The 21,770-nt window shown below is 57.0% G+C and overlaps 1 protein-coding gene across 1 annotated transcript in view; it reads right to left on the minus strand.

The window, feature by feature from the left end:
- KIAA1614 (KIAA1614 ortholog) overlaps positions 1-17,813 on the minus strand; it is a 32,053-nt gene extending 14,240 nt beyond the window's left edge. Inside the window, exons 1-4 of the mRNA XM_036273708.1 lie at positions 17,764-17,813; positions 15,181-16,127; positions 14,426-14,489; positions 4,627-4,773 (exon numbers count right to left, since the gene is read on the minus strand). Of these exons, the coding sequence (XP_036129601.1) occupies positions 4,627-4,773; positions 14,426-14,489; positions 15,181-16,127; positions 17,764-17,813 (1,208 nt within the window). The remainder of the gene's footprint in view (positions 1-4,626; positions 4,774-14,425; positions 14,490-15,180; positions 16,128-17,763) is intronic.
- Between the last annotated feature and the right edge of the window lie 3,957 nt (positions 17,814-21,770).

Raw genomic sequence — 21,770 nt, forward strand, 5'->3', positions numbered from 1 at the left:
GTGTGGGACCTGATGTTGGGGTTTCTTGCTCTTGCTCCAGGTAATCATCTTGCTTAGACAAGGCCTAGACAGAGGGACACCGCTGCTCTGGGTGCTCTGGCTTGTCTGGCCCCACACCCCTTCCTTACACCGGCCCTGCCCCGCCCCTTCCACACACTCTCATCCTGAAGAGCTGTGACCAGAATTCTGTGATAGGAAAAGTCTCCGCATTCCGTCATCAACCTCTGCTCTGGGCCACACCGTGCCTGGTGGTCAGGTCCTGCTCCGCTCAAGAAAACATGTACATAAAGCTCACACCAGGGCCCCTGCGGCTGGGTTACCTGTGTCCCAGGTCCACGGGCCATTTTCTGTCAGAGGCCACCTGAGTAAGAACCATACTGAGGGCTCCACCTGCTCCTGGATAGCTTTAGCCTGTCAGGGCCTGAGGGAGGGGCCCTGGGACAACTGCTGGGGGGTCACTGTCCATGTGGGGTTCCCGGGTCAGCTCTCCAGAACATTCTTGTCCAGGAAAGAAAGGCTTTAGACAGAGAAACAGCATCATCTCGCCCACAGAGAAAGAAGGGCGCCCACCGAGCAGAGCCCTGCCCTGCACAGGCAGGACACCGGCTGCCAGGCCGCCCAGGGCAGGAGGGCCACCGGCAGGTTCGGGACCCCGGCTTGGACGCAAGGGTCCCGGAGGGCAATGACCCCTCCGCTGACAGGATGAGAAGAAAAAGCCCAGCTTTAAAGACTACAGTACATTCCTCCCCCAAGAAGGGAGTCTGGGTCCCATCAGCCACATCTCTAACCTTCCCTGATACATACAAGATGGTGAGTTAAGCCATCCTGGAATCAGGCCAAAGGTGGAATTAACATTTTTGTTCCCAAAGGAGAGCTTAACCACATAAGGCACCTTCAGCTCGAGTACTGAAGCCCAGAGGCCGCCACCACAGTGCCGGGACTGCGCAAACCGCGCCGTGAGGATCCGGGAGATGCGGGCAGAGCTCACCGGGCACTTCGGCAGCGAGCGGATACCACCTGCCACGCTCCTCGGGATGACACAGCCAGCGGAAGCCTCAACGTTCCTCTCGGGGAGGACCCATCGGGCTCAGAGCCTGGGGGGAACGGCCCTGGGAAGATGGGAAGGCCCCTTTCTGGAGCCCACTTCCTGCACCAGCGCTGCCCTAAGCACACAGTCAACACCACCCACAGCTCTACGCCCCGCACAGCCAGTCTCTGGCGCAGGACAACGCACTAGGGCGCCACCTCCCAGGCCCTGCGTCTTGCTGCCATGTTCTTCCCTCCTGGGATTAGACTAACAATCCAGGTGTGCCTGTCCCCAAAACAGCAAGGGTGTGTGCCTCCAGGAGCTGCTCCCGGTCTACATTGTGTGTTTCCAGAAAAGGCAGCTACTGCTACTCTTCGCCTCCTGGAAAAGCCTGCCCGCCTGCCTGCCTGCCTGGGCTCCCCCGCCGCCTCCACCAGACCTGGGGTAGGAAGGCCTTCTGGAGACGCTGTGCCTGCCCCACGCTTCCATCGTCTCTCACCAAACTGCTCTTTGGAAGGAGTGATGGCTCTGGGCGGGGGCGGGGGGCGAGCCTGCATCTAACCGAGGCCCAGGGCCCGCGTGGCATCTCCATGTTAACTCAGCATGGCTCTCCAGGGTGATCTGACAAGCGTAACCTTTAGAAGCATCTGTAGCAAGCCATCTGGTGTTGATTTTCAGCTCTACCCTCTGAGGATTCACCAGCGCTGCCAAGTCAAAGTAATTCCTTTCTGGACACAGCAGCTGCTAAAGTGGGTCACCTTGCATTTCTATCGCATTTCTAAGGCCAGGGGACAGCCTGGCAAAGGGGAACATACTTTAAGGTCAGTGACTGGAGTTGCTGTGAGCTGCTGATGTGATTTGGGGAAGAGGAAGCATCCAAGAGTACATTTACACAGTCAAGTCTGTTTTGCAGGTAGATTTGCCTTGTTTGAGGCTACCCAACCCAGCCTATATACCTATGGAAATTGGAACAGGAGGGTTCTCTGGAAGTCTAAGGCTCTGGACCCCATATACATGCAGAAGAGAATAGTTAGGTTACTTCAGAGAAGCCAAGCCCATTCATAACTATTGTCCTCCGGCCAGAGGAGGACAAAGCACAAAATTTGGAGATAAAAGGGTAGCTGTTTGGCACCTGTTGCCAGGGTATGAGGTCTCCTGAGCCCCTCTCTTAAGGGTCACACTGAGACTAAACACAGAGGCAGGCCACAGCCCCCTGCTCATGCTGGAGTCATCTCAATGGTGCTATGAAGGTCCTCAGCCTTTCATGAATGGGTTCAGCATCCTCCATCAAATAGCACGTGGTCCAATTCCACTGAGAAGCCTTGCTCCCTCTAGTGCCACGTGGTGATGCACACAGGCAGGCGTGGCATGCCCATGATGCCAAGGAAGCCACAGGCCTTGTCAACCACACAGAGGGGCCTCTCAGGCCTGGTACAATCTGGCATGGGCTGGCAGGTTCATCTCGGGCCCAGAACTTCCTGTGTAAGTGGCTCCTTGCAGGGTACCCTATAGGGGACAGTCACAATGATGGTGAGGGGGTGTCACTCAAGGAACAGCCACATATGTGAAGGTCTGAACGCCCTTGAACTTGTTCCTGCCTCTTCATCCTCATGCTCATCCACAGCTCCAGCATCCTGGAAACAGGGTAACACCCAGATCTGCAGTTCTGACCTCTCTCGTCCCCTACAGATCCCATATCCTACTGCCTGATAAGTGTCTCCAGTGGGTGTCCATAGCCAACCCCATCCAAAGACTCACCCTGCACCTAGGCTTCACCCCAAACCTTCAGACACCAAGTCAGAACCCTGGACTCCATCCTGGGTTCCCCCTCATACTTCCTGCATCTTGTTAATTACAGTGGTTCCCTCCTTAACTGTGAATTTTCTTTCTATGGCTCCAGTTACCTGCAGTCAACAGCGGTCTGAAAATATTAAATGGGAAATTCCAGAAATAAAGAATTTATAAGTGTTAAACTGCATGCCCTTCTGCATTATGTAATAAAATCTTGCACTGTCCCGTTCCATCCCACCGGGGACGTGAACCATCCCTTTGTCTAGTGTCTCCACACTGCATGTCCTCCCGGCCCATTAGCCACTCAGTAGCCATCTCAGTTAGCAGATCAACTGTGTGGTATCACAGTGCTTGTGTTCAATTAAGCATTATTTTACCTAATAATGGCCCCAAAGAGCAACAGTAGTGACGCTGACTATTTGGATACGCCAAAAAGAAGCTGCAAGGTGCTTCCTCTAAGTGAAGAGGTATGGATGTATAGAGAAAACATAGGATGTACAGGGTTTCGTACTATCCGTGGTTTCAGGCTTCCCCTGGGGGTCTTGGAACATCCTCTGTGGACAAGGGGGGATGGCTGTAGATTACTTTTAAGAGGTAGCACTCAGAGTACTCACTACATGCAGGAGCTATTATACACCCTTTGTTAGCTCGCACAACCCTCCCAGCGACCCTGCAGCACAGGCGCCACTGTAATCCCTATTTTGCAGGTGAGAAAACGAGGCACTGACACTTCCCCAAAGGCACACAGCTGATAAGTGGCAGAGCCAGAATCCAACCCAGTGGTCTGGTTCCGGAGTCTCTTACCACCTCTCTGCTGCCTCCTTAAACCTGCTTGCTTCTGGCTCCCGGCAGTCTCTCGTCTCCGAACCCTCCTCCCCATCACACTGCACCAGGACCATGGCGCAGCCTCCTCACTGCCCCCGGAACCCCTGACCCAACACACCCTTGCAGCCGGGATGGCTTTGCTGAAATGCAAATGTGATCATGCTACCCACGTGCTTAAAACCCTTTGTGGTGCTGCCCGGCCGGTGTGGCTCAGTGGTTGAGCATCGACCCAGGCACCAAGAGGTTGCTGGTTCGATTCCTGGTCAGGGCACATGCCCACGTTACAGGCTTGATCCCCAGCAGGGGGCTTGCAGGAGGCAGCTGACAGACGTTTCTCTCTCATCAGTGTTTCTATCTCTCCCCCTCTCCCTTCCTCTCTCTAAAAAAAAAAACAACCTTTATGGCACCGGCTGTTAGGAGAGACATGCAAATGATTGGCCCGCACGGGGCTCTCTGGCCTTCACGCCATGCACCCAGCATGTCCTCGGGCTCCAGCCTGGCCAAACTTAGCACCGTGCTTCTGCTCGTGGTTTCTGCCTTGGGATGCTCAACCCTGTCTTCCTCCTCTGTCCAGTAAAGATTTATGTCTCTTTCAAGCCTCAACTTATAAGCACCTCCTCTGGAGCCTCCCGTCCCTCCCAGGAGGAGCCACAGATTTCCCACCCGCACCACGTCTCTCCTCTCCTACACCAATCCACAGCCTCGTATTGATTCGTCTGCCTGCCTTTCTACCTAGAGACAGTGACCTCTGTCCCCACAGGGAGCTCAGAGTATGTTTCATTCATCTCTTCAAATGCTCAATGCTTGGCACTCAGTAGGCCCTCAGTAAAGGTATACTGACCAACCAAAAGAATCAAAGCAAGTGCCTGATGTGGGACACGCACACACACACGCACACGGATACAGGAGGGAGGAGTGAACAGAGGCATGTTGGCTGGTTCCCATCTCTTCTCCCGGGCCAGCCTGTCCCAGGCCCCACTCACCGGCCGCCCTGGTCAATGGTGGGCATGATATCATGGCTGGCACGGAGGGGCCGGGTCCTGGCCTTCATGCGGGCACGCTGCAGCAGGTGCTTGGCTTCCTCGTGCCTGGGGCTCCTCAGCACGGGCTCTGGCTTGGGTCCAAAGGTCCTACAGGATGACACACAGACCAGAGCGGCCGGGGGAGGGATTAGAAGAAAATAACACGGATTAGGAGGGCTTTAACAGTGTCTAGCGAGCTATGCGGAAGAACCCTGCATGGCAGCCTTTCTTGTCCAGCTCCCACAGAGGGCATCCGGCCTGGGGCCTGGGGCCTGGGGCCTGGGGCATGGCCCTGAGCTACTCTGGACAGGGCTGCAGAGCTGGCCCACCTTGGACATCTGCTCAGAAACCACAGGCCTAGAGGCCCAGGAGGATCTAGAAAAGGGTAGGGGAGTCGCCAGATTATTCTATTGTTCCTTCCCTAGGCAGACAGCAGGAGTTATCTGGGTGGGGCGGGGGGAGAACAGGGCCTGGGTTGTGGGGCTGGGCCTGTGCCCAGCCAGATGGTCTTTACACGCATCACCTCCCTCTCTCCTTCTGTCTCTTTGCACCCACATATACCCTCTCAAGCCACCCAGCACCTCCCTGAGCTCCCCTCACAGGCACAGGGCCTCTCCCCAGCTCAGCTCTGCTCCTTGGGGGTATGACATTTTCATAAATCCTGGTGTTTTCCTGCCTCAGTCCCAACCCAGACCCATCAGGCATCCGTTGAGAGCTGAGAGAAATTAAGCTGAACCCACACCAAGTCGGCAAATGGCTCGATTTTCATCATAATAAGGCTTCTCACCAGCCCTCACAGGTGCTGCCTCCCCAGTCCAGAGCTGCCGAAAATGACAGCAGCCTTTTCAGTGTGTCACTTCCCAGACAGTGACACAGGCCAGCACGGGGTTGCAGCAGCAGCAGCAGCAGCCCCAGGCCTCCCACGGAGAGGATGTTGCTCTCCATGGAGCTCACGCTCCCAGCCGGGCTGGCCGAGGGCAGGTGTTCTCTCGTTTGACAGACGAGGCTGTTCCGGAGCAGAGAGGCACGCTGGGCTCATTGCTCAAGGTCAGACATCAGCTGAGAGCAGAGCAGACAACAGCCAGCCCCACGGCCTCCAGCACCCTTCCCCCGGCCTCTGGCCCCTTTCCTTCCTGGGTCCCAGGGCAGGGTGCGGATGTTTGTTGCTAGAGTCAGGCATGCTCTTTGGTGTGACTTCAGCATCCGCCGTGGCTGCCCCTGTCCTCCCGGGAGGGTCCTTAGGAAGAAGGCTCTGGCAGGGAGAGGCTCAGCAGCCTTAGAGCTCAGCCTACCCCATTCTTTCCCACCCCCTATGTAACCTAGAGGGGGGCCTCGTGCTGATCCGGGAAAGGTACCGAGTAGTTTCCTAGATGTGAGTGGGGCATCCTTAGACGAGCTCTGGGCAGTCTAGGATTTTTTCTTTTCCTCCCTCCCTCCCTCCCACCCTCCCTCCCTCCCTCCCTCCCACCCTCCCTCCCTTTCCTTCTCTTATTATTTGTACCTAACCGTGCTTTGGGACCCAAGGAAAAAAAGTCCAGCTAGAATAAAGGCACCATCTGTGCTGTGAACCCTGGCAGAGCCCAGGAAGTTCTTGGAACCAGAGGGTGGACCAGAGTGACGCGAAGACGCCTCCAGGCCCCACAGCTCCCTGAGCAGGCAGCTCCTCCGATGCACTGCGGAGAGCAGCCCGCTCCCTGGGGCTCCGCGCCGGCGCAGAGATAATGAGGTTACCAGCCTGCAGAGCCACCCTGCAGCTGCGGGCCTCTGGCTGCCAGCCTGCGCTCGCGGAGCCTTCCGGTGACAGCTGTGGTCCCGGGCTGTCGGAGGGCGTTTGTCACAAGGCCTGGTGGGCAGGCAGGAGGGCCCCAGGCAGCTGGCCAGATGCTGCCCGGCTCGGCCTTGCCCCAGGTTCCTAAGCTGTTCTCCAGCTTCGCTATTTATTTCCTTTCTCTCCCTGAAACTGGAGTGGTTAATTTTTTTTTTTCCCCATCAGCTGCCCTGCTTTGGTTCCTGGCACACAAAAGCTGGTTTCTCCACTGATTAGAAAAGCAGGGCTTTGGGGGAGCCTGGAGGCATCCATGCAGTCCCACGCTGAGCAAGGGGGAGGGGCAGTCACCTTCACAGATGGCAGCCAGGGTCAGCAGGGAGGCACTTCCCAGTCGAGGTGCCGCTGGAGAGGGCGGGCGCTGCCCAGCCCTGGGAAGGGCAGGGGGTCTTTCTCCCGAGAGGGGGCAAGCAGGTGGCCCCGTGGGATGGAGAGCTTGTCCGGCCTAACTGCCCACCGCCTATCACCCACCGTCCTGCTCCCCCACAGGGCGCCAGCCCCAGCAGACAGGTGGGTTCAGATTCTTCCCTCTGAGGGAGAGTTTCAGTCTGATCCCACCCTGGCCTCTGCCATGGGCACACGGCCCTGGAGCCAAAGCCTCCCCGCTGCGCACTATGACCCATCAGCCCGGCCCTCACAGTTCCTGGGAAGTTTCCTGGGAGGGCCGGGCAGTCAGTACAGGGCCAGGTGAAGGCAACTCCACCGAAGAATAGACAGCGCTGCCACTTTCTTGAAGGTCGCACATCTGGGGCTCACCCGCTCAGCAGGTAGGGCACAGGGTCACGTGGCTTTTCCTCCCTGGGCCTCCGTCTCCCCATCTGCTAACAGTTAATGGGGAGAGGACTCACTACCCTGTGAGCCTGCTTTTGGCCAGGGAGTCTGGTGCACCCCAATGTGGGGCGGGGGCTGAGAAGCCCTCTCCCTACAGGGCTCACACCACAGATGGCTGGCTCTCAAGGAGCAGCAAACCCCACAGAGACCTGACTGTTAGGACACGTGGAGTTCCAGGTGAGTATTCCGGCCCTTCCCTTTGCCCCTCCGACCACAGTGAGTGTCCTCAGCTGCTCCCCGAGGACAAAGGGCAGCATGTGACCCCTCCCCTCTGGTCTCTCCATCTAAGCCAGATTCCTGGTGGAGGCACAGGCAGGCCGAGAGCTCGGTTCCCTCCTAGCCAGGGACCTCAACGGCACAGAGTGGGCTCTTCCTGCAGCCATCCTCATCCTGGATTAAAGCAATAAGCTCCAGCAAGTCTGGGTTTAACCCTTTTATCCCAGGAACATGATTGAGGGAAATGATCTGAATACAAAGCAGCCTGACACTTTCCAGTGTACAGGATGCGGCAGGTAGAGAGGAAATACGGTGTACAGAACATATACCAACTTTCTGCCTGGCATGGCTCCGCTGTGTTATCTAGCCTCTGGTGAGCGTCCTGCTGCCATACTACGCGCAGCCTCCCGAGTGAGAGGAACAGGAAAGACAGGCCTGGGACTTTTTTTTTATCCTCACCCGAGGACATTTTTCCATTTTTTTGTTCAGATAGAGTGGGGAGGGAGAGAGAGAGAAAAACATCAACGTGAAAGGGACACATCGAGTGGCTGCCACCCGCACGACCCAACCAGGGCCGGGGACAAACTGCAACCGAGGTACATGCCCTTAGCGGGAACCGAACCCGGGTCTCTCTGGACCGCAGGCCGACGCTCTAACCGCTGAGCCCAACCGGCCAGGGCAGCCTGCGACTTTTTATTGTGACGTGTGCTCATGAGGGCGGGGGCCTTATCCTGGGCACCTTCCTCCCGGGCTGCGGGACGCTGTCAGGACAGAGCCCAGAGCAGGGTTCTGGGGCAGCCAGCCTAGCTTCTAACTCTGGACTGCCGCTCCCCAGCTGTGTCACCCTGACCGGTTTCTCAGGGGCTAAGCCTCAGTTTCCCCATCTGCTAACTATGGGCTCCCCACTTAACTAGGGCAGGGGGTCACATTGAGATCGAGTCCCTTGAAACAGGTCAGCGCAGGGCTGGGCGCTTGGTAAGAGTTCATCGGTGGTAACATTTATCATGATGACTGCTGTTATTACCAGCACCATTATTTTGCGGTTTCTCCCCGCTTCCTGAGCAAAGAGGGGGCACTCCTGAGCGGGAACTGAGCGCGCCTGCCGGAGCAGTCACCCCGGCGGTCTGGGGGGCAGCCCAGTTTGGAAGTGAAACTGCGGCTTCGGGCTGCAGAGCGCCTGGCAGTGGCTTTGCTCTGGACTTTCAGAAACCTTTGACGGGGCTCCGCAGAAACTCACATCCACAGAACCGGGCCCCAGAGGAGGGGCTGGGCAGCAGAGGGAATCAGCGGCCGGGACAAGAAACAGGAGCTTCTGTCAACAGGAGGAGAGGGCGCCCTTGGGAACGGGGCTCTTGGACACGCCTCCTTTAACGCCTGTCGGAGGGTCTGGGTGGAGTCCTACAGAGCTTCCCTCTGACGTCAACTTCTCCCTGGGGGAGTGCCAAGTGTCTCTGTCCTTGCCTTGTGAAGAAGGCTGGCCCTCTGGTGTGTGGGGACCGGTGTCCAGACACCCCACATGGGGGGGCAATGGCCTGCTCAGCTCTGGTGGCCAGGAAGGGGGGAGGGCTTCCTCTTCTGAATGTCAGCTTGACTCCCCACAAATGACTGGTCTTGGGTAAATTAGCTTTCTTGAGCCTCTTGATTCATAAGATGGGGACCCTACCGCGATGTTCGTGTGTGAGTGTGAGAGTGATAATGACATGGCGTGGGCGTCCCAGGAGGCGCCGGCTGTGTGTTAGGGTTCAGGCGTTGGCACCCTTCCTCCTCCATTCGGGTTTAGAACACTCGATGCTTCCGGAGCACAGTGAGTCTTGGAAAACACTGGTGAGTGGTCAAACTACTTTTTCTCTCTAGTTTTGGTCTGGGTGGTTTGGGGAGTTTCCCATGAGTCTGTGTCTCTAAGTCGGTGGGCAGGATGGGGACCAGGGGGATAAGCAGGGTGGGCAGGGCTCAGTCATTCTTCCTTACATTCTTGCCCTAGGGTGTCCTCAGGTGCACCTACAGCCCCGAGAATCCCAGGAGGTGCAGGAGTCTCTCTTCTCCCATGCTCACCCCCAGGTCTCATCATGACCCCCTGATCCTAGGGGCCCAGAAGATCCGGAACCTGACCGTGAGCCAGAATGACCACCAAACACTCGGCTACATGCCACATGTGCCAGGCCAGGGCCCGACACGACCCAGCACGGCCGGGAGAGGAGGTCATCCTGCGACGGAGGACGTGGATGGGGCAGGAGAAGACGGCAAATGTCTCCACTGCCCACTGCCTTACTTAAAAACTCTCCATAAATGGCCTCAGCCTCCTGCCCGCCCTGGATCCTGCCAGAATCATGCACACATGCCACCTCAGACCTTTTCCGAGCATTTCTGCAGGTCTCTTCCTGCCCCCAGGCAGCCCCGGGAGGAGACACCAGCAACAGCTGTGGCCACAAGTGGTCAGAGCGGGCATGCGGGAGCAAACACAGGAATTCCATCTCAAGTCACACATAGTGGTGGGTTCCCGGGAGAGTCTCCAAAATGCCAGGCAACATATTAATGTTAAAAGTCTCAGATTTGCTCAGAGCTGTGGGCCTGACCACCTTAGTCACAGGCCAGGCCTCTGTCTTTCTTGAGGGCTCCCTGTCTGCCCTTGGCTGTGAAGTCTACGTGCTACTTCGAGGTAAGGAGGCTGGAGCCTGAGTAATCACAACAGGGACCCAAAAACTGGGACCCCCCAAGGGTGAGCGGCTGCCTCTCTGCTCCCTGTCTCCTGTCTCAGGGATGGGGGCCCATCAGCCACCTAGGAAGTCCTTGGGGTACCTTCATCATCGCTGCACGAGGAAGACACCCCCCACTCCCCTCAGAGACCCTCTCCTCTACATTTTCCTCCAGCAGAGCAGGAAATAAGAACCCGAAACACATGCAGGATCTGGGGGCCCCAAGTTCACACACACACACAAGGTCCTGATCTGAACCAGGGTGAGCGGGGTCACAGCCTCTGGGACGAGACTGCCCCAAGGCACACACCAGCTGCGTTTGGTGCGGGGTCCGGGTGAGCAGGGCACTGACTGCTGCTGCTCCTCTGGCTCCCCATACTTTTTGCTCAAACTGGGTTAATTTGGGATCCTAAGGCAATCTGTAACCCGATGACAAGATTACTTCAAGAGAAGGAGAAGCAGAGCTGGTCCTGGCCATTTTACAGAAAGAGGGGATGGGCATCCACAGGGCTTCTAAGAAGGGAGGAGGGTGTGGGCAGGACAGCCCGGGCAGAGTGCCCGCTCCACCTTCCTCCCCTCTCCTGCTCTGAGGACTCGGTTCCACCCGCCCGTGATCAAGGCCACTGAAGGCACTGGCCCCCCTGTGCCCTCTATAACCCTCTCATCCTCTCCCCCAAATCCAAACCCCATTTCCTGAATCAGGTCACCGGTGGTGTATGAGAGAAACACGCATGTCTGGTGGAGCCTATCACCTTCCCTTATTTGACTACACCTGAGAACACCAGGCTGGGGAGGCAGAAGACCCCAGACGCTCAGCTCCAGGAGACAGCGTGAGGCAGTGCAGTGTAAGGGTCAGAGCACAGACCTCGGTGCCAAGCAGCTCTGAGTGCAAGTCCTGGCTCCGAGCCTTGATAGCAGCACGGCCCTGCGCAAGCCACTGATCCTCTCCCCAGAAACACAGGAACAGTGCGCGGGATGCAGTGAGAACATGGGCACAGCCCTCGCCCAGGACCTGGCACGAGACAACGGCTGGGCAGCAGCAGGGCTGGAGGGAAGGACTGGCCACGGGACACCCAGCCCTCCAGGACGGAGCCTTCTCTTGCTCCTCAGCACAGGGGACTTCCCTGGGGGCGAGGGAGGGAAGTCTCCTCCACATTCGACCCTTAGCATTTGGGGTCCTGGGGCATTTCTGGTGTTCCCTTGGCAGCTGACTCCCTGTGACTGCCCCCCAGCCAACAGCGATCGTCTCCAGCTGGGCACTCGTCATCCATGAGCTTCCTGTTTGAGCACGTGCAGAGCAGTAACAATCGTGGACACAATGAAGCACATGTTGGGTTAACGTGGTCAGAATGGTTGTTCGCTCGTGACACTGAAGGCACTGATGCTGAACTTGACAGTGTGAAGCGGGACCTTTCAGGCCTCAACCCTGAGGTCTGAGGGGCTCACTGCCAGAGGATGTCCTGGCTGATGTCCTGGCCCCTCAGGATGGCCATAAGGGGTACGGCCACCACCTCAGAACACCACTGCCAGGGTCCTACGTCCCTTGGGACATACACTAAGCCCAGGACCCCGATCCCATGTGGCCCTCCCGGGGTACAGAGCTGAGAGAAGCATGCCTTGTTTCCAAGGTTCCCTGGGAAGTTCAGCCGCATGGAAGTGGCCTCCATCAATCCATCCCCGCAGGAGACAGAAGGAGCCACGTTAGAGACCACTTGACACCTGCCCGGGAGGCAGGACCGAGCCAAATGAGTTGTCCCATCGAGGGGGCCTGGAGACATGGCTGACCTTTCCCCATCCTTGAACTAGGTATGTTCTCTGGCCCTTCAGCCGGGGTGTCTGCTCAGCAGGGGCCTGGCTGTAGATCACCAACAGACACCAGCGGGCACTCTGACCATCTTCTGTCCAAACCAGGGCACAGAGTTTTCCCCATGCCAGCTCTGTGACTGGACACATGCTCACAGAGTCCTAGAACTCACTGAGGCACACGTGCTCTCTCTACACACGCACCCCCACATATATCCACGTCATGCCATACACATATACCTACACACTACACATGCACACACACCACATATACCCACATCATACAATATACACACACACCTACACAGCCCCCCCCACAAACCCCCACGTATATCCTCACCATACAATACACACACCTACACATGCACACACATGCTAGTCACATCCTACACATGCACACACATATATCCACATTATGCAATACACACACACCTACACATGCACAGACACACTGACACATCCTACACATGCACACCCCATCCCACATACACATACACACTACATATATACACATCATACAATAAATATACTCACACCTACACAATCTACACATGTGCACACACACATACAAAACACACACACCTACACATCCTACATCATACAACGCACACACATGCACACGTGCACACTCCCCACATATATCCACATCATACAACGCACACACATGCACACCCCCACACATATCCACATCATACAATGCACACACATGCACACCCCCACACATATCCACATCATACAATGCACACACATGCACACCCCACACACATATCCACATCATACAATGCACACACATGCACATGTGCACCCCCCCCACATATCCACATCATACAACGCACACACACACATACACGTGCCCACACACACCCTGCCTGAACCCTCAATGCTGCAGCTGGCGGCCAGATTAAATGGCAGTCCAGAACCCCCATCTGGAGGGCCCTACACAAATGCCACCCCTCACAGGACCAGGAAGCCCCTCCCTGCCCCACACGCGAGGCTCTCCCCCTTTAAACTGGGGGCTTACTACTTATCATCCAACATGCTAGTCAGGGGCTCTGGCTCCTCCTCTCACCTCTGGACACACCTCCAGCGACCTCTGGACACAAGGCCGAGCGGCACCCAGGGGAGGAAGGGTGGCAGCAGGGGTGGCAAGAGCGGAGGCAGGGGAAACGCACCGTCTCCGCGGACTCGGACTCGAGGTGCAAGAAACGTCTGCCAAACCCCTCTCCTCTCTGGGCTCCGGGGGAAGGAGGAGGGGAGGGGGGACCCCAGTCCCTTCTGCAGTCACACTCCCCCACACTGTGACAGGGCTGGGTGGGGATGGAGGAGAGGCTGAGAAAGTGGCCGTGAAGGCGGAGAAGAGACCTCTGACAGAGGGAGGCAGCTGATTCCAAATCATGAACGAGGAGGGACAAAGGAGCCAGACAGCCCTCTCCGGCGGGCCCCTGGTCAGGGTCACTGAGCAGAAGCAGAGCCACCGGAATCTGGCAGCCCTTGTTTGTCAGCGAGACTGGGGGGGCCTGTCCACATTTCCTGGAGGGCAGGTGAGACTGAGTGGAATTTATACAGGGAGTGACCCGATGATGGAGAAGCAACACGTTAACCTCTGCATTCAGCAGAGACCATGAGACCCTCGTGACTGGTCAGCTGGGGACGTGGGGCAGCCCCCAGCTCCGGGACCTCTTAGCCTGGTGCACCAGGAATCTCAGCACAGATGTGTGCGGAGGCCACCTGTGAGCGGACAGCCGTGGGCAGGAGCTCAGGCCCACAGATGCCCTGCCCCCACCGAGTGCACCTTCCCACCCTTCCCGTCGGGCCACTGCCCGCCCGTCACCTCCTGGTGTGCCCACCTTCCCCAGACACTGGTGGAGGGCCCGGACGAACTCAGTGGGCTATCGCGGCGAGACTGGGGTGGGGGAGCCTTTACACGCCCAGCGCACCACCAGACTGGGAAAGGAGTTGGCGCGGTACATGCTTTGTGTTCATACACTTTCCCTAAGGGTTTCTACCACCATTATTCATTTTAGACTCCCAGTCCTGCGAAGTCCAGCACATGGATACTCTTCGTCCCAATTTAAAGATGAAGAGACCGAGGCCAGGGGAACGGGCTCCCAGGAAGCAAGAGCAGGTCCTTTGCGATGCTCTTTGCACCGAGCCTCGTGCCCAGTGAGTGGTTCTGCCCGAGCGGCAGGCGGGCCCCAGTCTGGGCATGGGGTGACTGGCACCCTCTACTCTGTCTCAGGGTGGACCGTCCATAGTGGCCCACTGTCCCCTGGTCTGCCACACAGGCTTGCCTGCCCTTGTGCTTTCTGGAGGTGCCCCCACCCCACGCTGGGTAAATGGAGGGACGATGGTGAAGAGGGAGGGAGAGAAAAGAGGCGCTCTGAGCTCTCACCTGTTCTGGTCTGAGTCCTGCAGGGAGATGCCCGAGTCCCAGTCCATGTCCCCAGAGGGTTGCTCTAGGAACCAGAACAGAAGCAGAGATCAGGGCAGAGCCGGCGGCTGGGCTCTCCACTGCCACTTAAAGAATGTCAAGGAGAAGGGTTTCTCCAGAAGCCATGTACCCCCCAGGGAAATCCACCCCTTTCCTCCGCCTGTGTCTCGGCTGAGAGGCGGAGGCACAGCCTGTCCGGTGGCCGTGCTGGGCCTTGCCCCGGCTAAGGGGCCCACACGGGAGGGTTCTCTAGGGAGCGGCGAGAAATGAGCTTGGGGAGGGGAGGGAAAGAAGGGGCGGAGGTGTCTCCTCGGGCCGAACACTTGCCCATCCCAGTGGTGCTACCGCCTGGTTCAGCCCACCTGACAAGATGCTCAGCCACTTTGTGGGGAGGGCTCACTGGGGGTGAGGGCATGTCACTGGAGGGAGATGCAAAGAGCCACTCTGGAAAAGGCTACATGGCACAGGAAAGAAGCTATAGTAGCCGCCACCCCCAAGCACAGAGGGTGGCCTCCCCTTGGCCTGGGGAGTCATGGGGTGCTCAGCAGATGGGGCTGGCTGTGAAGTGGCAAAGGATCTATGTCAAAGCCAAGAATAAGAGGACACCCTGATGATTCGGGTGACAGGCAGCATACTCTCTTCCCTCTCCTGCCCTACCCCTCCCCAGTACCCCCTTCTGCTGTCCCCACCACCCAGACCTGCAGAGTGAGCCTTACCTGGTATAGCTCTGTCCCCGGATGGAGTCCAGGCGGGGATTCCCACCTTGGGGTGACCTTGACCCCCAACATTGAGCATCTCCTGCAGAAGAAGGCGGTTCCTCTCCACCTGCTCAGACAAGGGCAGGGCACTGCGCCCAGTGCCCAGAGCCCCCAGATCTCCAGTTCTCCAGAGCCCCCCCAGAAGGGGTGGCCTCGGGACAAAGTCCTCCTCCGAGGTCAGAGACAAGCTGTCCAGGTCTCCTCCTGTGACTAGATCATCCTGAAGGGGGCATGACCTTCCTTTCCTCAGGTTGGGCACATGGGTGATTTTGTTACAAGGTCTGGGGCCCCCAGTTCGGCCTGGAGTGACTCTGTGGACGGGGCTCTTCTGCAAAGAGCTGGGCCCTGGCAGCAGACCCCTGTCATGGTCCGGCAGGGTCCATGCTATTTCTGGAGTCCACTGGCTCCTCCCATTATAGCACTCAAGCCCAGGAGCGGGCGGCCTTGGAGGTGTGGGGCCCCCGTTTCTGGCAGGCTCCTCCTTGTTGACACTGTTGTCCAGCAGTCCTTCATTTGGGTTCTGAGCATGGAGGACCACACCGGCATCTGGCGAGGGAGACCCTGCTGACAGAGCCCTGGCCCCTCCCATCTTGACTCGCCGGCATTTGGGTTTCTTGGGGGATGGCCGCTCATGGGTAGTGAGGCAGGGGCTTGCCCCCTCTTTGCTTGTTGTCATATTTTCCTTCAAGGCCCTGACCTTGGACTCCAGCACGGAGGGTCCTTGGAGCTGTATGCCCCGTGCCCCAGGAGGGTGGGGGATCATCAGGTTGGGTGCTCTGTCTTCTTGAGGGCACGGCCAGGGTCCTGGGAGATGTCCCTTATTGGGTTGTGGCTCTCTGCCACTTCTCTCCATAGCAGGGGTCACCTCCATGGATCTGGCTGTTCTGCTCCCCATTTTGGGCTCTCTGGAAAATAAAACAGACAGAGCTCCATAGACCCAGCACCTGGCTAGATCTGGCAACCTCCTAGGTCCCCCAAGAGCCCTGCCCAGACAAGAGTAATCCGGGAACAGAGCAGGGGATACCCTGTAGATGTGAAAGTACTTTGAAAAGTAAAAATTAGTGGATGATACAAATAAGGTATTAATGATTTTTTTCTTCTAAGTCTCAGCAGTGTTCTAGGTTTTCAGTCCCCATTTTGCAGTTGGTGCACAAGCATCAAACATCTAACCCTATGCCAAATGTGGACCAGAGTGAAAAACTAGGTCAGATCTCCCAGTCCCTGGCCTCTTGCTTTCCTGACAGGTGATCTCAGTGAAGATGGGATAGCACCCAGGATCTCAGGGTCTGATCCTAGGATGGAGGGTGCTCCATGCACACCCCCACTCCCACCCTCCAAACCACAGGACCACAGCATGGTGCTGTGCTCAAAGGGTGGCCATGATCAGTCACTAACTCCTACCAGCATCTGCTCTGTGCCAGGCAGGCCTGCAAGTGCTTTCAAACATACTCTCAAAGAGTCCACATACGAGTCAGCCAGAACAGCATTGCTCCTCTCATTATTACAGATGGCGAAACTGAGGTACAGTGAGATTACATCACATGGGTGCTAAGGAGAGGCTGGTTTGGCATGCAAAGCTTCTTGTTCCAAAGCCAGGGCTCCTCCAAAGCACCCAGGGGTCACTGCACCCCGCTCCCCTTATCCTGCAGATGAGGATAATCCATCTGGAGAGGTCCAGTGACTTGCCAGAATGACACAGCTACTTGGTGTCATGGTTTGATGTCAACGTCTTTACAGGGAATGGAAATGAGCTTGGGGATTTCATTCACCAAGTTCTGTGCACACACACAGTCTACAATGTCTTAATATTTATCCTGCTCTCTGAGAAAGTGTTCCCTCATTATCACACATCTAGATATGTCGCACTTGAAGTAAACTGTGTCTATAAAAATCCATATTGACATATATTACAATTTAGGAGTTAATTATTCACTTCATGTGTTGACTAAAGATTCACCATAGAATTAATTCTTAGAAACAGCAAGTCCCTCTCTAGTTGTTTATTACAATTCAATTTATAAACGTCTCAGGCATGTGCATATTTCTCAAGGTAAAATACACACAGCGCAAATGTCCATCAGCTTCCAAGCCGTGAAGTTTAAGGGCTTCTTGAGAAGGCCGAGATCAGTCACTCTGCCAGTTCATCTAGAATTTACCCACTTTCTCCTTGCAACCCAGCCACCAATTTCTCTCTTCCAAGGCTCAACCCGGAGAACGGGAGATTAAAATATAATGGGAGCGGCTGCAGTTCAAGTTTTAAAAAGAAAGGAAGAAAAACTTTCTGACGGTAGACTGTGGACCTGTGTTCCAGAGCTAATCCGTCTGGGGAGAACCTCCCGAGGGGGCACTGCGGGCGGCCTGGGGGGATCATGGTGCTGATGCTTGGAGCCGTCCCGTCCCGTGGCCCGAGCGCGGCATCGGCTCAGACTCAGGCTGAAATGAAGATGGGCACGGAGGGCGGCCCTCCCCCGACCCTTCCAGCCCCGCGGCCCCGCCACCCGGCCGCCCCTCCGCCGCCGGGCTCCTCGGCTCCGTACTCACTGAGGGCCGCCGCCGGCAGGTCTGGCCTCCGCCTCCTCCGTCCCCTCCATCCCCGGACCGGCGAGCCCTCCTCTGGACCGCTCTCCCTCCGAGGCCTGGGGCCGGGCTCGGCTCCCCGCCGGACAGGCGGCCCCGGCCCGGGTGCGGTCCGGCCGCGGCCTCCCTCCCGGTCGGAGGAGCGAAGCGGGTCGGGCGGGGAGAGCAGTGGCATCGGCTGCTAGCTCGTGGCTGTGCCACGAAGGGGAAAGAAGCCGAACCTGCGCCTCCCCGGGCCGGACGGGGAGCAGCGGAGGGAGCGGAGGGAGCGGAAGGGGCTGGAGCAGCGGCCCGCCCCGCCCGGCCTCGCCCTGGGCGCCCACCGCGGCCGGCGGTGCTGCCGGACGCCCAGCCCAGGGGGCCGCTTCTCCGGCGGGGCGGCGGCGGGGAGCGAGCGCCCCGCACACGTCCGAGGGCGGGAGGGCGGGCGAGGCCTGGGCCCTGCGCGGGGACGGGGCTCGGGGCGCCCGGCCCAGCTGACCCGGCGGCCCCGGGGCGCCCGCGGGCAGCGCAGCTGTGGGATGCGGCTCAGCCGGAGCGAAAGCTACGGAAACGCGCGCTGTCCCGGCGTGGCGGGAGCGCTGTAACTCTACACCCGGGCTGGGTGCGCTCCGGCTGTCGGGGAGCTAAGGAATGCCCTTTGTTTAGACAGCTTTTCCAGAGGCGTCACGGGCCCTCTCTGCCAGGCCGCCCCCATCGGCCGCGGGAGCCGAACGAGGTCGAGGTCATTCGTTTCTGCTTACAGAGGCGCGAGGGGAACCAGAGTGGAGGTGGGTTGCCTCACCCCTCCTGCCAAGGGGAGAGCCTGGTGCCAGCGTTGCCAGCCCCCTGGGGTAGGGACAGGTTCTCGGGGTTCTGGGGACCCCCGAAGGCACCCGGTCACTTTTTCCAGACCTGGGCTTCACCGGCAGCTGTGGCCCAAACCCACCAGAGCTGTCTTTCCACCCAGAGAGATGTCCAAATCTGTTTTCCCACACAGGATGGGAAACTGTTAGAACCCAGGAGATTCTGAAACTCTCTGCAAAGGGAAAGTGCTCGTTCATCTTTCCTGCAGCCAGTAAGCTTCCCTCTCAAGCATGGGCTGCTCCTCTGTTCGCACGTGCACACTGCAGTCACCATGTGGATGACAGGCAACAGTAAGGACGTACAATGAGCCAAGTGTGGGCACCGGGTGGAGGCCACGGAGCTTCCCCAGGAGGCCTGCCTCTTGAGTGAGGAGTTCCCTGCAGAAGGTGGGGCATCTGGCCAGGGCCAAAGCACCAGGCCTGAGACAGCTGTGGGGAGCTGTGGTAGAATCGCCTCGGGCGACTTTAGGAACCTGCGAGATCATCAGGGCGCACGCTCTGTCTTACAGAACAGGCCCAGTCCCCACAGCTCTCGTGAAGGCGGTCTCCAGGTGGGGCCAGTGCTCTGGCAGTTAATCCCCCCACCACACACGTTCCCAGAGCCAGTGGCTTCTCCAACAGGGCACACACACTGTTCGTTAGTACTGGCTACTTCATCAGAGAGGAACGCACCGTTTATGAGGGTGGACTGTGCACCTGTGTTGAGCTAAGCACTCTGCATTTCTTCTATGGCAACCTTCAAAGACGGCACTGTGCCCTGTCTCCTTTCTGCAGATGAGGAAACTGAGTTAGGTGATCTGCCCAAGGTCACAGAGCTAGTAAGTAGCAGGCCTTCTGGAGTCCACAGCCTCACGTGGAAAGCTTTAGTTTAAAAAAATAAAATGCTGTAATAATCAAAATATGCAGCACAGCCATGATGTCTGGCTCTTTCCTTCTAGGTCCTTTCTGCCTTCCTTAATCCTGCCATTCAAGGTAAAACCATTCCTCTCTTCCAAATGCAATGTCAAACCTAGCAACAAGAATACCATTATTATTATCAAGAACCTCCTATGAGCTCAGGTACTCTACATAGGATCTTTTAGATCTTTACAACAACCACTTTAGGAATAAATAAATTGGGGTATGGATAGATTAAGGGACTTGCTCAGGGCCACACAGCTAGCAAAGCAGAATCTGAACCAATCCTGTCTGGCTCCAAGATCTTCCGTCTTGCTTCTCTCTTCCAGAGGCATCTCCGGACTCAGGCTCTTGGAGGTAACTTCTCCGTGAGTCCTGCTCCCAGCCCTCCCCGAGAAGTTAATGATCTCTAAGGCAAGTTTCTGAAAGTTCCAGCAACGGCTTAATGTTTAAAAGAAACCTGCCCCCCAACCTTTGAGATGCAAATAATCACCTTCAGTTTACTCATTAAATTTATTTTACACTTAGGGGAATAGAGTGTCATATCAATACAGAGCCTTTAAAATACCACAAGTTTAAAAACACCAATAAGCAAATTCTCCCAATGCTATTAAAGAACCGAGACATGTGAATTTGAGGGTACTTCTCATTCATCTGCATTCTGTTTGGTTCAGCCAATATCTGTCGAGCTCCTACTGTGCGCCAGACACTGGGGAGACAACATGCAATACCACAGTGCCTGTCCCTGAAAATTTCTGGTGAAGTGGGGCATGGAAGGGGCAGGCACGTGAATTTTCTGTATAAGCTCTCCCACTGAAGGTAGCACAGGGTGTTGGACTCGGTTGGTTCCCAGGAACACATTGACGTGTGTGTTGGGTGGGAGGGGGCATCACAGAGAGCTGGGTCTCGTAGAATCCACAGGAATTAGCCAGACAGAGGCGGGGAGGTCATTTCAGACAGAGATTAGCATAACCACAGGCACTGAAGTGTGAAACTGCCTGGTTTCAGAATTACTAAGTGTATAAGTTAAACTGGGAAAGGCCAGGGAGGGCTAAGGCTGCAGAGCAGGTGGCGTGGCCTGGTTGAGGGTCTCGGGGCCAGGTGAGGGATTTACACTCCATCCTGCAAAGTGGGAATCCCTAGAAGGTGGTCTACCCTGGGCCTCAGCCCTTCAGCATGGCACGTTTCTGGGCTGGGAACTATTTTATATCCTATGCATCAGACTCTCATTTCATTACCACCTTTTGGAGAGAAATCTAGGAAGAACACAAATATATGGCAAGGAGCAATACAGAGCCCTCTTCCTCCACTTGAACAACTAGGGAGACCCACCGTCCACTCAGCCTGGTTGAAAACACAAGCCTCATCATCCCTCTCTCCCTCCCCCCCCCCAACATGCTCTGAACACAGCCAGAATAAGGAGCCCTGTGGGATGTGGAAACTGGGTTTCACCTAGAATAAAGGCATAGGTGAAGCAAAGTCCTTCAAGGTCACACTGTTAGAGCCAGGGGGGTGGAGGGGACACCGGCACCATCCCTCTGCTGTGCTGCCTGAAGGACCTTGTCGAACAGGAAACTGCATTTTCTGGTTGTCCCTGTCTTGGTCATGGGGCACGTGGTCTGAGGAACACCTGTTCTCTGCCCCAGGACCTTCACTCAGGCCTCCTGATTTCCTTTTAGCATAGGCACCTGCCTCTCCCCTGCTTAGAGCCTCCCCATGACTTCCCGAGGGCTGGTCTGGCCTGTGCCTGCGTAGAGACTCTCCGGGGACACCGGCCTCACCCATGGAGATTATGATTCCTTAGCTTGGGTAAAGCCCAGGAACCTGCTCTCTAATACACTGCCCAGGTGATTCTGAGGCTCATCAGTTTTGAGAAGCACAAGTCCTGGGGTTAAAACTCAAACACTTTTTGTAGCACATGGTCCCTCCTGCCTCAGCTCTCACCACCCCAGCCCCAGCCCTGTCCTGCAAGCCCTCCATATCACACTGCTTCCAGTCCCCTCGACTGCCGCACGGCTCGATCTCCTCGCCTCTGCCCAGGCTTTCCATCAGTCTGGGGCGCCTGCTTCACTCCTCAGGGGCTCCCCCCAACACCTTCCCCAGCCCTCCTGACCGGTCAGAGCACCTGGGCGCCCTCCTGCCAGAGCACTTATCGCGCTGAGTTGTCAACATCTGACGCTTCCTGGAGCACTTCCTGGCCCGTATCTTTGTCCCTGGCCCCTAATGTGT

The sequence above is a fragment of the Molossus molossus genome, unplaced genomic scaffold, assembly GCF_014108415.1.
Source record: "Molossus molossus isolate mMolMol1 unplaced genomic scaffold, mMolMol1.p scaffold_m16_p_20, whole genome shotgun sequence".
Taxonomy (NCBI): Eukaryota; Metazoa; Chordata; class Mammalia; order Chiroptera; family Molossidae; genus Molossus; species Molossus molossus.